General features: G+C 38.2%; 1 protein-coding gene and 1 long non-coding RNA gene across 2 annotated transcripts; both read right to left on the bottom strand.

Moving 5' to 3' along the window:
- Positions 1-1984: 1984 nt before the first annotated feature.
- Positions 1985-11600, bottom strand: LOC144983758 (uncharacterized). The gene is made up of 3 exons (XR_013647557.1): positions 11470-11600; positions 3374-3555; positions 1985-2078 (listed from the first exon to the last, which is right to left on the bottom strand). It is a non-coding gene; the product is annotated as an uncharacterized LOC144983758 (long non-coding RNA).
- A 362-nt stretch (positions 11601-11962) lies between these two features.
- On the bottom strand, positions 11963-14481 carry pou4f3 (POU class 4 homeobox 3). The gene is made up of 2 exons (XM_004076131.5): positions 14176-14481; positions 11963-13847 (listed from the first exon to the last, which is right to left on the bottom strand). Exons 1-2 carry the CDS (start codon positions 14326-14328, stop codon positions 12918-12920), a joined length of 1083 nt encoding a protein of 360 aa, XP_004076179.2. The 5' UTR covers positions 14329-14481; the 3' UTR covers positions 11963-12917.
- Between the last annotated feature and the right edge of the window lie 1856 nt (positions 14482-16337).

The following is a 16337-nucleotide window of genomic DNA, read 5'->3' as shown; positions in this document are numbered from 1 at the left end:
TCCCAATCATTGTGTTTAAAAAGCACTTTTATGTTTATAACTACTCGATCTGTTGCTAACACGCAATGCCTACATATTTATTTACATATTTATTTCCCCCTCCAGTAAAAATAATGTTTTTTCAGTGTTTTTCCAAGTACATGTGAAATTCTTCTTATTAAAGAGATCAAATGTAATGAGAAATCCTTTCATTTTTTCATTTCTGAGTATTTCTCCTTTTAAACCATGGTCAGTTAAACTGTCAGAAAGATGCTTGGTTTGAATTATTGAGCCATTGAGATGTCACAACGGCCCAGGAACGCATGCACATAGCGCAAAACTCCTAAAAACAATACATATTGCTTTGAATGACTTTGAATGAAAATTGTGTAGATGATTTTGTTTGATGATAAATGCTAAAAAAAAAAAATTGCCACTGGTCAGCTGGCTAGTTTTATGGTGTGAAGATAATCCTGTCATTCTGTTGTATTTGGTAAAACTAAGTTTAACATTTGGATTTTACAGATTCATTTTAAGATTTATGCCATGTAGCAAGGTTTATCTTAGTTTAAACTACATAGATTAATAATTTATTAAACCTAAATTTTATCAGTTTAAATATTTTTTTGAGCCTGTGCATTAAAAATAATTTGGTGAAGGCATCTCTTTAAGCAAATAAAAAAAACATGTAAATGCATTAATGTGACAGTGTTGCACATTTATAGCATTTTATAAGTAAAAATAAAACTCAAAAACTTAAATACAATCAGGAAGACACAGTAAGAACAGTTAAAGCAGGAATTTCTTTTTTTTTTTTTAAAGTCTTAACACATGTCCTGTAATACCACATCCACATCAAGTTTCCAATCTGACCCAATCATTTGTTCTGAGGGCTAACCTTACATCATAGTGCAAAAACATTTAAAAGTTTAGATAATCACTCAAAGATTAATGATTCTGTAAATCATTTAGCCCCCAGCGAACTTCCCGAGAACCCTGTTTTCGTGCAGCGCACTAAGCTAATCGGAGTGACCCAGAAATCCAAACGTGTAAATGCTCCACTCGGCTCTAGTGAGCTGGTTTCCGCTCTGAGAGAAACATGTTTCACCACTCTTTTCCCTCTTGCCTTGGACAATGTACCCATCACTCAGTGATTTGATGCAATGTGAGAGCTAAGGGGGGTTGCTCTAGGTGGTGGCTGGATCTCCATGTGGCATACAGCTGTGTGTCTTTGTGCTACTGAACCGTGGCTCCCTCATTACTTAATAAAGACAATCACTCTCTCCTTCTGAAGGGCTTTTTATAGAACTGCTGAAATATTCCTGATACTTTCTGCAATCTTTTTCCGTATTTTTTCTTGAAGGACATAGAGGGCAAAGAAGCTCTGAAAAGTTTGACATCATTTAGGGAGAGGATAGACTTCTGTATGGACAGCAGATCAATCCAGAACCATGTCTTTTGTTTGATATTCATCATAAGAGTCCTATATTTACAACATCATTAAAAAAAACTACAAGGTTGAGCGTGAAAACATCAGCATTTTTAGTGCAACTCTATCAATTATAAATAATTAATAATGTATTTTGAACAGGAACCTATCCCAGATGTGATGATGTGGGGGACAGAATGGTCTGCAACAGGGTCACACAGATTGAAACATTACAATTCAACATTACTAAGCACTAATTACTGACAAGTTGCTTTTTCACTGAGAAAGTGTACTAGGAAAGAATCATTTTAAAGATAAATGCTGCTGTCACACAGTGCAATGATTTTAGGGGTTTTAAATTTTTGGATTGGGTTTTTTCATCTGATTATATTCAATACACTTTTTCTTGTTCTTGTAACCTCTTTCCTTCCTTTCTCAAAAGGTCTTGCCTTTTGCCAGGCCACAGTTGTAAATAACAATGTTGTTCTTAATCTGTCCTCCCCGAATAAATAAAGGTTCAATTAAAAAAAAAAACAATAAAACAAAATAACATTTTCGAACAGGAAGAACTACTTACAGAAACCCTCTAGCTAGGACTGTCCGTTCTATTTCTGCTTTTTCCTGTCTAGGGTCACCGGGGCAGCCCGGGTCAACTAACCCAAATTAAGACCTGAGAAGAGGAACACAAAGTAGATATGTACTTTGGATGTCCGAATAAAAGTGTTTGTAAAATTAAAACCTAGAACTGATGGCCAGGTCACAGGACAATTGAGTCAACACCAACCCAAGCAAAAATTTGCATTCATTGATAGATTGTTTGGAGTTGTTGGTGAGGCAAAAGTCCAGCAGACTTTGATTTAAGGCAGTCCTTGATTTTAAAAAAAGTCTCCTGTTCTTCGGCTCAGGCATGACTTCAGCATGACAGGCTTACATCTGAGGATGAGCACAGCCCTGAGTTTAGTGACCACTTTATCTTGGTGTTTGCCTTCATTTCTGAAGGGATTTCATGTTAGCTTATGTGTAAAAATTCAAATTGTGCAAATCAAATATGTAATAAAATAATAATAATAATAAAAAATCATAACTATGACAAACCACTGTCAATAACACGGTCTCCTTCATTTTATAAATGACAATGATGTCCCATAGATCAATGTCTGTCTTTGTATTCTTCCACATTTTTGAACCAATTATTAAAAATATTTTTTGAATAGTTTTTACGCTAGTAGTAACGGCAGAAATGTTGTGTAATGAACATATTTTTAAATTCATTGTTGCACATACTTTTACCCAATTTTTGACCACTTGTTCATGTTTTTTTGGTTGTTTTTTTCAGCTCCACAACTTTAGAAGTTCAACATTCTTGTGTGACACGTCAATTTTTGTTTGATACTCATTGCAGGTTCAGTCATTTTCTCAGATGTGTCAGTGCATGTCTTTTTCAGTGGAGGTAATGACAGAAACTCAAGATTAATAATTTATCCTAATGTATTTTTAATGATTATAGAAAATAATAATCTTTATGGTGCATGTTTTTTAATTAAATCAGTTTGTGGAAAGTGATTAATCATATTTTTCTTTGATCGTGTTTTTGTTCAGATGTAATTTAAATCATTGGATTGTATTACTGTGTGTGTGTATTACTGACATCATTGTCAGTAACACACACACACACATACACACAAACATACATACATACATACATACATATATACATACATACATATATATATATATATATATTAATGTAAAACAAAAGCTTTTTTAAAAGCTTCTCTTATTTGATTTAGCAGATATGATGGCATTTAACACACTTTCCTGCAATGTTTCACAACAACGGCAATGATCAGACTCAAAGTAAACGTTGCTCCAAGTCTTCAAAGTTCTTACAAGCTGGTTAGTGGGAATTACATTTTATCTGTCTAAATATTGTTTTGTTGTGTTCTTCCCTTGATCTGTACGCACATGGTCCTGCTGGCCGCCTCTGCATGGTGTTCCTGGTTGCTTAGCCTCAGGGCTGTCTTCAGGGCCTGGAGCTTATGGGAGCAGACAAGGGGGAGGGCGGGTGACTGCATCTGCTTGGGGACCTCCTTCAGGGGCCCCTCTGCGGCCTGGCTCAGTTTATGTCTATCTTCAAAGACTCAGCTCTGTGGAGGGAGGTACAGAGAAAGTCTGTCCTTAAAGAGCCGCACTGCCATTGTGATTTTTCCACATGGCCTCTATTGGAATATGTCCCTACCCGATCTGTAACAGCTACCCATTCAGTCTGCGCATGCGCAAATATTACGTCACTTCCTCTAAAGTGGTTTACGGTCAGGGTATGTCTTCAGATGTTAATAACAAAAATTACCTCTTGGAATGGTAAGAACAATGAAAAAAACGTTTACTTTAATGTTGAAAAAGACGAAAGAAAAAGAAATGACAAGGCTCTAGAATGCGCCGTTCTTCTAAGGACTGCAAATGTTTTCTTCTTCTGTTTTGTTTGATGGCGGCTTACGTAACCTGGTAAGAGGACACGATGCCAATTACAGACACTTTAATAACTCCAAAACATAAACCCAATATGAAAAGCAAAAGCAGCTGCAGCAGGCCGTCACGTCCCCTCAGAGTGAAACGTGCTCTCTTCTCCTCTTTTCCTGTTGCCAACATATTAATAATGAAAACGATCAGACAGAGCAAAGGCCTTGTGGCAGTCATTCTATCACATATCATTGAGATTTTTATTTTCTGTGATGATAACAATGTACGATTATACACTGTTGCACTTAAGCAATGTTTTTTCTGAGCTGTAATCCAGTCAAGAATTCTGTTGTTGAGAAAAACATAAATTGTGATCACAAGGTTATCCGCTGATTCAAAGACTCTGACAGCAGGAAAGGAGTCAGAGCTGTCAGGAAATGCTCCTGGCAGCTGATCTTTTTAAAATGTTTTTATTTTTATTTTAATCTTTTTGATAATGAATTACAAGGTTTACAGTCTTGAAACAACAAACATGTAAAAATTATTCAAGTTACACGCTAATAGATATGTAAATGTAAATCAAATTAGCTAACTGTCCTAATTATATAGGAAGTGTTGTAATACGTGTGCATGCGCAGACTGATCGGCTGGCCGTTACTGACCTGGTAATGACAGTATACAATAACTTGGTTGATGGTCATGGCGACCCTGTGCTGCTGTTCACCCTAGAGGGAGAAGAATGACCAAAGTAACAAAAATAAATATGAAAAAGCAATTTGTGGTTCTCAGAAAGACAAACACTCAGCATGTGTCAAATTTGACTTGTTCTCAGTAATTTCCTAAAAAGAAACATCTACATCTAAAAGGTTCATTCACAAAAACACACATTTAGAAAGATAATTGTCAGCAAACAAATGCATTTTCTTCTAAACTGAAAATAAGGTAGTATTAATAAGTTGTTCTTTTGACGATAATAGTGGTAAAAGTTTTATTTATCATAACTATACACTTTTCCACTATGCTGTAAATATTCATGTTTCATCAATTTGGGCTTTGTATAATATTAATCTCATACATTAAGGTATAGACTTATGCGAGTTTTAACCTCTTAATGCCTTTTCAGTGTTAAAAGAGGTTTTCAATTAGATGTTTAAAAATCCACTCTGATGAAAATCGAGTTTTTAATATGTTCTTGTGGCATTTTTCTAATGATGGAAGATATAAATAAATAAATTACAATTCAAACTATTTATTTTCTCAAACTGTCGTGAATCAGGAGCAGTTGTAAAAAAAATTCCTTTGGAAAAAGTTTGTAGCTATGACGTAAGTGCTACAATTGGCAGGCCACAAGCTCCGGTCCATTTTGATGCATCCACTTGCAGATAAATAGATCCGTGTACATCTTCCTTTCCTCATCTGGCTCCAAACTGTACGGCTGGATACCTCAGACATTGTGTGCCATTTTGTTGCATTGACAATGTTAGCTTGAGAGTGTGAGGGGCTGTAAGCTAATAGGAGAGCGTGTCAAAAAAAAAAAAACAATGACAGAAAAGGGGGAGGGGCTTACTCTGTGCTAACAGTTCCACCCACAACTCAGAGAGGAATTACTAATAATCGCCCATCGCTCTGCAAAAACTACTGTATGTTCAAGAAAACAACAGGTTTTCTGATTTTGGCTCAAAACAGCATAAAGTTTTGAAAAAGGTTTAAAAGATGAACTTGATCTTATCAGATATATTTTTTTATTTTTGTCTCCCATTTCTTTGCCTTTTAAACTCCTATTAATTTCTGATTTATTTGCATCATCTTTTAAACTGTTTAATATTAAATCTAAACTAGTAAGTGGTTTTAGTTTGAATTTTTAAAAGTGTTTTTATTAATTGATGCAAATGAGGAAAGCCTCAATTAGTGACCTCAAAAAAACATTTGCTCTACTTCAAGAATTCTTACAGCTATTTTCAAACAGTTTACAGTCACTATTCTAAAATGAGAAAGATTTTTCACACACTTAAAAGATGTCCCTGTGAATTTAAATCAAGGTCAGACTGTGCAGTGCTTCAGGAAAATACAAAAAGATCCTTAAAAAAGGAACTGCCTCTCAGCTTCTGCATGCCTCAGTTAGGTTGTTAAATGTAGAAGTTCATGGTAGTAGGCAACTTTTTTAAAGACAATCTTATTCAAGCAGTTTTTAAGAACAGTCTCTCCTCTATGAACAAGCAATGATAAGGTGGTAAAACCCTGAAGATCTAAAAAAGTACAAAACTATGGGGCAAGTTAACACAATGAGTGTTGTTCAAAGTAAATTCAATTTCAAAGCCATTAATTAATTTTTTTACTGCATGTTTTTATCTTTCCGTGAGTTTGTAGACCTTTTTTTTTCTTCTAGTTGATGATGGAACTATAGCACTATGTGGATGGAAGAGCTATTGTCAGGCCCTGAAAACACACGGACAGAAGTGTAAAACTTATGAAGCTTCTGCTCTGCAGGATTTTGCAGCCGGTCCTTTGGGTGCTCCTGCTGTCACGAGGGTTTAGTGTCAGACTATCCGAGCCAGCGGGGATGCACTCACCTTGACGAGTTCAACGTGAAAATGAAAGAACTGAACGCAGACAGTCAGGATAACAGAAAGACCAGTCATTGGAGATTCCTTTTCCCTTATCCCTTTATCAGTTCCACTTTTTGGTCGTTTTTTATTTTTAGTTTAGACGTTCACAATACATATTTAAAACAACCAAAACACTTTATTTGTCATTAATCTGAAAACAGACTAAAACTCTGGAATAGGTAGAAGCCTGGGCTCATAACAGTCACCTCTCTATTTTATTTTTACACATTCCTCTTATTTTAAAAACCAGAATGTACATGAATAACAGAATTACAAATTAGTATTTAAATTTTTAAAACAAAAACTTTTAAGAATACAATAAAATAGTCAAAAACAGCTATTAGTCATCTTTTGGCTTTTCAACTAAATTCACATCCTGTTTTATTAAAGAGCCTAAATCCTAAAGCCTAATATATTACCCTTGGCACATTACAGAATGATTTTTTAATAAAATTTTACTTATTTTCACAACGGATTTTCTTATTCGGAATTAAGATGACCCAATCCCTGAGGCACCAACTCTTGCTTTGTGGGTGACTGCCGGCCATATCATGACATCAACCTGGAGTCAGCCTCGGCAGCATGTCGGCGTTTCTGCCTCTAATACAAACAACATCCAAACTTTTGCAAAGGTGGATGTGCATATTGTGCTATAGAATGAAAGCGTTTAGCTGATCACCGCTAGCCCCGTGGAGAAAGTATGTCTGTGTGTTAGCTTGGGGGCGGCGCTGTATGGGTAGACTGATTGGATTGGGAGGGGCTGGTGCTCATAGGTTTCAGAGGAATGCTCAGAAATGCTTGAATGGATCAAAGTAACACTTTGTTTTGTTTTTTTGTGAATTAACATTATAATACACTCAAACAGTTGATTTTGCATGATATAGGCCCATTTAAATCCTTCTAAACATATTTATAACTTGCATCTAGTTGTTTGCTTTTTTGGATATCAAAAAATGTCATAAAAAAAAACCACTAGGCTGCTTTTTTTATAAAATAAACATTTTCTGAAAGGTTGTATGAACTTCTTTACTTCTGAAACAAATTCCCACCCATTCAGGTACGTCGACATTCACCATCCTGCCATGAATTCTGCTGTTTTGGTCACAATAAAACCATTTTACTTTAGTTTATTTAACTTCATTTAAAAATGGGCTTATATATTCTCAACTAAATACGTTATTTAGTAAAATGTTCAGGAACTTTGTTTTCTTTGCACTATATATATTTTTTTACTTTTGCTTCTCCACATTCTACTTAATACTTCATGCGATGTTTTGTAATATTTTATTCCCTTCTTCCCTAAAACAGCCTTTCTCATTTACACCACATTTTTTCGACAAATACCCCCCCCCCCCCCCCCATTTAACTGTTGCTACACCCCCACCCCCATTTTCCCAGATCTGATTATGATGGGGAGATGGTTTGGTCACTGAATGTTCACATATTCAAACTTGAGATTGTGTGCAGACCTGCACTTGACCAGCTAAGTGCTTTGTAGGAATGAAACAGAAAAATCACGCCACAGTGAGTTATTTCTGGCTGGGTTAGCCTTATTTCTCTGGGCGCTTTGATAATGGAGAGGACTTGAATAATGAATGGGGTGTATAATACTGTTTTTCAGACCCACAGAATGAATTAGGCGAGTGCACGTAAGTGAATTTGCTGTAAGTGTCTCCAATAGACAGCATGACCCAACTTTGTCTTTTTAGTTTCAAGATTTGACTTTAGAATTTTTGGGAACGGAAATATTTGATAAACACATGAATAAACTATACGGAGTTAGTTTCCTGAAACATTTTTGGGGGGTTCTATTAAAGATGAAGCTTTTGTCATGGCTGCTTTGCATCTTAAGTGCATCTCATTTTTTCTGCCTCCTGCTTGTTAAAAGACAAAATGACCACAAGCTCCAAATCCGAATACACTATAAAGTGTGCATGGTCTCTTCAGACATGGTATAACACTAAATAAATGGACTTTGAAATTATTTATTAGGGGTGTAACAATTTATTTTAACAATGATTCAATTCACAGCATTATTTGTGGTTGCTGATATGATTCATATTCGATATCGGTTCATTATGAACGATCCTGAAATCAATCCAGGACATCTTTAGCCAAGAATTCAACCAGTGTGACTGAGATAAATAGCTGGTACTGAACAGAGCAGGTGAGGTTTTCCAGCTTCCTTCCATTTCTTGCAAGATAATCAAGTGTAAATCAAATATATGTATGTGGGCACCCCTGAGGTTTCTTTGTTTTTTCTGGAATCCGTTTTTTTGTAGGAATTTTTTCTTCCCGCGAAGGGGGGTCTAAGGGCAGGGATGTCCAGTTTGGTTTAGTCCGTTTAGTTAGTTCAATTTAGTGTTTTCCTATTGATATCTATGTATTAATGATCCTTTTGATTTTATGTTTTACTTTTTCAATTACCGATACGAAGCCCATCGAGACGACTATTGTGATTTTGGGCTTTAGAGATAAAATTGAATTGAGTTACTGACACATTTTAGTTTAATACAATTCAGCCCACTGTTGTTTTTCCACATCAAAAGAACCCAAACGGAACATTATTAGAGCCTTCTACCACACTGTGTTGTCACATGTCTGTAAAATTCAGTCTTTCGTCTTTCCCCACATTGGACAGTAATAATGGACTGTTCATTTTATTGCTGCCATGACGTGTTTGTTGTCAGCTGTGATGCACTTAGCTGTTTTTACATTATAGTGAAATAAACCTATCGTGTCGCAATTCAGATGGTATTTTCCAAGACCGATATAGTTCTTTTTTCATACTACTTTATAATGGTCTAAGTCAATTTGATTAACAATTTGACTCAGACAGATCAATAGATGGATCGTAGGAATATAACTTGATCCATATGTTATCCCGCATCAGCGAGATAACAGAAATACTTAAGAGTATCCAGATTAAAGTTGTAGTCATCCAAATTCCTAACTCAACCTTTCTTTTTTTATGACTAAACACTTATTTAGATGTTGCTAACTGTATTAACAGGGTAAAAAGAGAATCCGACAAATAGTTTTAAAATTATGACTTTTCCTTTGTAAAAGAAAAAAATAAAATAATAATAGCTACATTTAAACAAAGAATTTGGATTAATTTGGACAACAGACAAATAATTGCATCTAGTTAGAAAACTGAGAAATCACAATGTAATTATAATAAAGTCTGTCTTTTTTTATATAAATGTTCAGCAAACTAAGTTATTTTTTGTACATCATTTTCTAAATTTTCCAATTAGCTTTTCTCAAGGTTGATCTGTAATTGACTTCTGTTTCAGTTTTCCCATTACGAGACAATGTAAAAGTTTGTGGGGTTTACGGTTTGTTGTTGTGAAAAGTCATTCTGCTCGTATTTTGTACTGCTTTGTGTACTTTTTGTAGAGTTTTAGTGTCTTGATTTGTAAAAGTGCAGAACGACTGTCGGTCAAAAGTCTGGAAAAAAAGTTGTTGTTTGCACTGAGTGAACAAAAGCTGGGGACAAACAAGAACTTCATCCCGTCGGCCTCAGGTTTCTACTGGGAAACCCAATCTTCTTGTGTGTGTGTGTGTGTGTGTGTGTGTGTGTGTGTGTGTGTGTGTGTGTGTGTGTGTGCGCATTCTGAACACAGGTATGTGTGCAGAATCCAGCAGGATCCGGGCTGCTCCTGTGCTGGTTTGGCTTCTGATGATAACCGAAGGTGACTAATAGAGAGGTAGCTGTCTTCTTTCACTTTGGTCACATTTCCATTTGTTGCTACTGGCGTTGAATGAATTATTGAGTTGGGGTGTCTTGGCTCCCACTCTTTCCCTCACCTCACATTCCCCCCTTCTGCTCAGTGGATGACATCCGCCCCTGTGTGTATGTGTTAAATCTGATGTGTGCAGGCCAGTAAAAAAAAAAAAAAAAAAGTGCAAGCATTTTTCGGTAATTAAACGGCACTTCTATCCTCATTCTGTCAAAAATGGTCTTCCTGCATGAAGAAACATCAACAAAACATTGACTTTCTCATTCCTCTCCCCCTGCTTTGCTTTTCTTGACTTTTTTTAAACTGTTGTATTTCATTCTATCACAAATTATCTTTAGACATACGAAAGTTGGACTCAAAATGAGTTTGCTGATGTGAAAAAAAGGCCAGCCTGGCCCCTGAACACACCTCGATTACTGCACTAGAAACAGCAATATACCTTTCAGCTGCTGCTGAATAATTCAGGCACCCTCAGTCGTCACGCGCCGCTAAGGTTCACGGGCCTTCAGCTCAACTTACCGTGGAGCCAGGACGTTATGATAGCTGCCCTGGTATTACAAAAATTAATTATTCACAGCGCCATAACCTAGCATTTAGAAACTACTGAGAAAGAAACAGGGGCATATCGACTCAGTTGATCTCAAATGTGGCAGAATGGAGAAACCACCACCGCTCCGGTGTCTCGCCACTAAAAAAGAATTATTTAGCTAACATTATGAATTATTGACGGGAGTTAAGCGCCTCTTATCATCAAAGAGAATATTCATTAGGAGTCACAAACGTTTCCCCGTCGCATAAAAAGTATTGATGCCCTGCAACTATCGGGAGCCGAAGTCTCACGGGAATACACGAGCGCCCACCGAGATGACGAAGAGGATTCCCGTCATATTACCAGCACATTTTCACTAGCCAAAAAACAAGAAATATTAGACTTTTATCAGACTGTTGTTTTTTTCCTTACGCTCGTATTCATCATTTTAAATTTTCACATTTAATATATCTAGATATTTCGAGCGTCGGTTGACGTCGGTTAACTCTGAAAAAGAGAGACGTGAAGAAAAAATAAAGCTTTTTCCAAGCATTTGTCCGAATGCATGAATAGGCTGATAAAAAATTGTAATTATAACAATTAATTAAAATAATTCGTATAAAAATTTCATACCAGTTATTTACAAAAAAAGGTACACACAAAATTTTCCAAAACAAAACAAAAAAAAAGTAAATTGACGAATTGATAAAAGGTAGCTACTTCCTGTTGAACGTGTCCATCCGAGTCACTTCGCTGTCTGTCCCGTCAGACTTCTGCTCCCAGCTCCTCCGCTTCACGTGGTTTTATACCAATTTATAATCAATAATACATCGTACGTACTTAATAATTTCAAGCCTCATGCACGACAACCAGATAACACGAAGGCATCCATAATTGAAGCCGCAGGTCTACTAATTACACAGATGGAGGCCATCCGCGTGGCGCGTGAAGGACGCTCCTCTGCGGAGTGAGAAATAGTACCATCTACCTTTTCCTTCTTTGACTGTATCATACACCAAAAAATGCATTTTTAATCACGATGGAGATCCTGAGATCTATTAATAATACAGCTCATAAAAACAGCGTGTTTGCTGTGTCCCAAAACACCGCGATAAGCAGTTTAGACAGTTGCTCAGCAGGTACTTGGGCCCCGCACGCGCCTCACCTAAAACAATTAAACCAACACATTCTTATAAAACACAATAAATAAATGGAGATTTTTTTTAGTTTATTTTTTTTTAGAAAATAATCAATAATTTATTTCTTTTTAATCACACGTTATTCCAAGTGAATTCAGAAGTGAAGAAAAACACTTTCAATGTGGTGATCTGAGCTTATTTACCATATATAGCTGCGCTATATATAATAAATAATTAGACCCACAGATTACCAGCAGTTCTTTAAATCATGACATCAAAATTTTAAAATATTGCATCAGCCACAGCCAAATGGACGTGTCCCATAAAGACGGTGCCGTTTCATATTTCTTAACAATTCAAGATAAACAGTGTCAAATAGTGTGATGAGAGGTATACTGTTTAAATAATCACTTCTGTGTGCAGAAATCACGAACACACGGTTAACAAAGAGAACGGATTGGTTTGCAAAAGCAGTGATAGAAAGAAGTGAACTCTTTAAAAACATTTTCATTCCTAAAGCTCAGAAGTTTGACATAGAGAGTGGAATAATAGTGTATATTTGTGCATATAGGAGGTGGGGCACGTGGTCTGATCTCCACCAGTTTTTACAACAACAAAAAAAGAAAAAGAAAAAAGGTCTTCCGTTAAATAAAAGAAAAAAAAAACATCTTATGCTTTGCGCATTGAAGCAGCCAATAGATGTGATTTCTAAACAACAAATAATAAAAAAAAAAGATCCCTGAATGTGACAAACTGTCCTGGTGAATTTTATGAAAATGTGTGCAATAGAGCCATCCATCGACAACCTTCCCACGAATTAGTAACACTTGTAAATTCCCAGATCAACAAATGTAAAATGTGCAACAATGAAGTGCGTAACACCACATGGAAAACGAGAGGAAGTCTGTTTGGAAACGATCCCAGATGACACGCCAAGATTTGTTGATAAATCCCTGTTAGGCTACTCAGGCTATTATTAATCACTCGATCAAAAATGTAGCAGGCTATTTTATTCATGATGTGTCAAACTCAGTGCACGGCGGAGTACTTCATCCGTTTCTGTTTTTGCCTCTGGTTGCAAAACCACACTCGAACCACGTTCTTTTTCAGGTCCAGCTTCTCGGCTATAGCTGCAATTTTTTCCGAGGAAGGCCGGGGCTGGATGGCAAAGTATGCCTCTAAAGAGCGCTTCTCCGGCGCGGCGATGGATGTGCGCTTTCTTTTCCTCTCGTTTCCGTTGAAAAGGTCCGGCTTGTTGCTTTTCTCTCGGTATGCAGCCTCGGCTTCTTCCAGCCACGCCTGAAGAACGGGCTTGAGCGCGATCATGTTGTTGTGGGACAAGGTGAGCGACTCAAACCTGCAGATGGTGCTCTGGCTCAAGGACCCCACTCCGGGGATTTTAAGGTTTGCCAGCGCAGAGCCGACATCCGCCTGGGTCACGCCAAGTTTGATCCTCCTCTGCTTGAAGCGCTCGGCAAAGGCTTCCAGTTCCCTCGGATCCGACTCCACGTCGTTGGCGCACGCCATGCCGCCGTGCACCGACAGGGAATGAGGATGGCCCATGCTGGCCATCGCCTGGTGCAGTTGCCCCATGGTCTGTAGGTGGTGGTGCGGGTGCTGGTGGTGGTGCGCCGAGCTGGTCATCCCTGGAGGCTCTGGAGCACCCATCCCTGTCACAGCTAGGCTGGTGGAGAGGTGGTCCAGGAGGTCTCCGGCCTCCAGGGTTTGTCCGAGGTGGTGGTGGTGAGAGCCGAGGGTGGAGGGGACGTGGGAGATGGGCACGGTGGTGGAGGAAGAAGAGGAGGCTGAGGTGCAGGGGGCACTGCTCATGGTATGGTAAGTCACGTCTGGTTTGAACGGGTGGCTCTTGCCGTGAGAGACAATGCTGTCAGCAGCCGCCAGAGCCTCTGCCCGCGCCAGCAGGCTCTCATCAAAGCCTCCGAATATATTGCCCTGGAGCTGCAAGCAAGAGTGCGCATACTGGAGTCAGTGGGGAATTCTGTCAGGCAGCTCTCAGGATCTAAAAAACATTTTCCAAAAGCAAGCAGCGCCGAGGAGAGGCGAGAACCCTCCTCAAAGCACAGGTCATAAAAATTAATATGAAAGCTAGAGCATTGCTTGAACAGACATGTGGAAGGGGGGTGGGGTGGCAGAGAGGAGCGGGAGGGGGAGACAGTGGGGTAGAACAAAGTCCTGTCACATCAACTTTACAGACATTTTCCACAGTTACATATTTCCCCCCCTTCACCTGCGCTTCCCAGCCCTTCTCCCCTGACCTGAAACGTACCTGTGGGGCGGGCAGACAGACTCTGCGCATGCCCTCCGTGCCTGAGTGCAGGCCGGGATACTTGGGCTCGTGCAGGGCCGGGTGCATGGAGAAATGCTGCTTGCTGTTCATGGTCATCATCATCCTCCCCGCAAGCAATGTGGCCCCTGACATGAAAGCCGAGGGAGGCGGACAGACAGGGTTCCTGCTGCTCCTCACCACCAGACTGAACTCGTCACGTCGGATGCGCCTCCCGGCTTCCCTCTGCTCCCCCCCTACTCCTCCTCTTCTTTCAGTCCTCTTCTTCCTCCTCCCCTCCTAACTGCACCTCTGCTCAACTTACAGGTTAAGAATGTGTGGCCTGTGTGCGCAAGCGTGTAAAAAAATCTTTGCTAAAATCAATATCACAAATTCAGTCAAATATAAATCTATTAAACGTCATTCCTTTAATTGGTTCTGACCCCCTTTAGACGTTAAAACGTCATAGCTTTTAAATGTGGTGCTACTTTCATATTTAGAAACTTTTTAACACAGAAATGAAGTTTTTGGACAATTGTTTGTCACATGAAGCAGAAATTCCCGCCTGCATCTACAGAGTGGGTTCAGCACCATGGACAGCGCAGCTCAGACTGGGCCCGCGCGCGTTCCCTCCATCTGAAGGCCCCTGCTCTCTGCTCTCTTCAGTAGACTTCTCACGTGGCTGCCTGGTCGACAGTCTCAAGAACCTTGGGTGGACGGGACCCGAAAGAGGAGCCGTGCGGACCAAAGCGGGCTGATGACACAGCGGGTCCATCCGATCCCGCCGTCCACCTCTCTGGTTCCCCAGGCTGTGAATAATTCATCAGCACGGTGGGCATCCATTACCGCAGAGGCATGCTTCTGTTCATTACACAAATTAAAACAGCCAAGACCTTTTCTCAACAGGCAAACCTGTTGCAGCCAAACTCTGAGTGATGCATCCTCTGGTTGGTTGCATGCAGACACATAGTGCAGGAATCTTTCCTGATTCTGGGCTTTTCTGGTGAATCTCCAGAATTATCAATGCCTAAATTGTTTTAAATAATAATAATAAATACAACCATAAAAACGTATATTAAGAGAAAACATTAAAAAAAACTTTGGATTCTTCTTTAGAGATACTTTGATTATTTCCTTCTTGGTTCAGTCATGTTCAAATATCTTTTGGGTTACTTTTTTGGAGCAAGACAACTTTTTTGGGTTATGTTGATTTGATTTTACTCCCTTTATGTTTTTTTCCCCCCCGAGTTTTTCTTTTTCTTTACTAAATTAACCCAGAAGAAAATTAGTCCCCTTTTAAACTCAAAGTTGGGTTAAAATCAACCCAACCTTGGTCATTTATATCTATGGAGTTTTTAGTGTGTGGGACGTCTTAAGTGCTGTTATCAGATACCCCAGCTTGTATTTTAACAGTCAGTTTTAACAGTCTTACCGAAATTTCACTTTCTACAGAGGAAAAAGAAAAAAAAGAAAAACCTGCAATTCTCTAACAGAACAACAAAAACAAATCTGACTAAAGATGACTTCAGTTAAAAAAAAGGTTATAGGTAATGTTTCAAAATAGCTGTGTTTACCTTCAAACTGTTTCATTTTTATTAAAGAAAATCTGTGGTCTCATATTCATCTGTGTTTTTTGAGACAAGATTTTCTGCTTTAAAGCTTTTACTATCCTATATTGGTCAGCTCTTCATACAGTGGGGGCTTGAACCTTTTAGTTTGAGTCACTTTTACAGTTTTATTTAAAATATAAAGCTGTTTTATTTTGAGATAAAATGAAAAGCAAAAGCATCAGACCTATTCTGTTGGTCTCAATCAAGAAAAAGTTATAGAAAACCCTTCTGTTGTCTAGAAATTAAAAGTTTCTCACAGAATAAAGAGTTTTTTTATACTTCAAAGGCATGACACTTAGATCTGTCACTTTTACTTTAAAATATTCTCTATGGATGTTGATTCCAACAGGATTCCATTTACAAAAATATTGATAATTTTTCATTAAGGACATTTTGAACGATATAGGTTAGCCCTTATCATAACAACCAGATTTAGCATTCTTTAGTTTACAAATATTTATATCAAAACTTGTAGTATGAGTCATTTTAGACTTTTAAAATTCTTAATTTTAAATAAAGCCTATTGGCATCTTTGTATTCTGTCAGCATTCACAC

This window comes from Oryzias latipes, chromosome 14 (genome assembly GCF_053564925.1).
Source record: "Oryzias latipes strain Hd-rR chromosome 14, Olatipes_Hd-rR_3.1".
Taxonomy (NCBI): Eukaryota; Metazoa; Chordata; class Actinopteri; order Beloniformes; family Adrianichthyidae; genus Oryzias; species Oryzias latipes.
The sequence above is the reverse complement of the archived record's forward strand: the minus strand, read 5'-3'. Positions and strand labels throughout refer to the sequence as shown.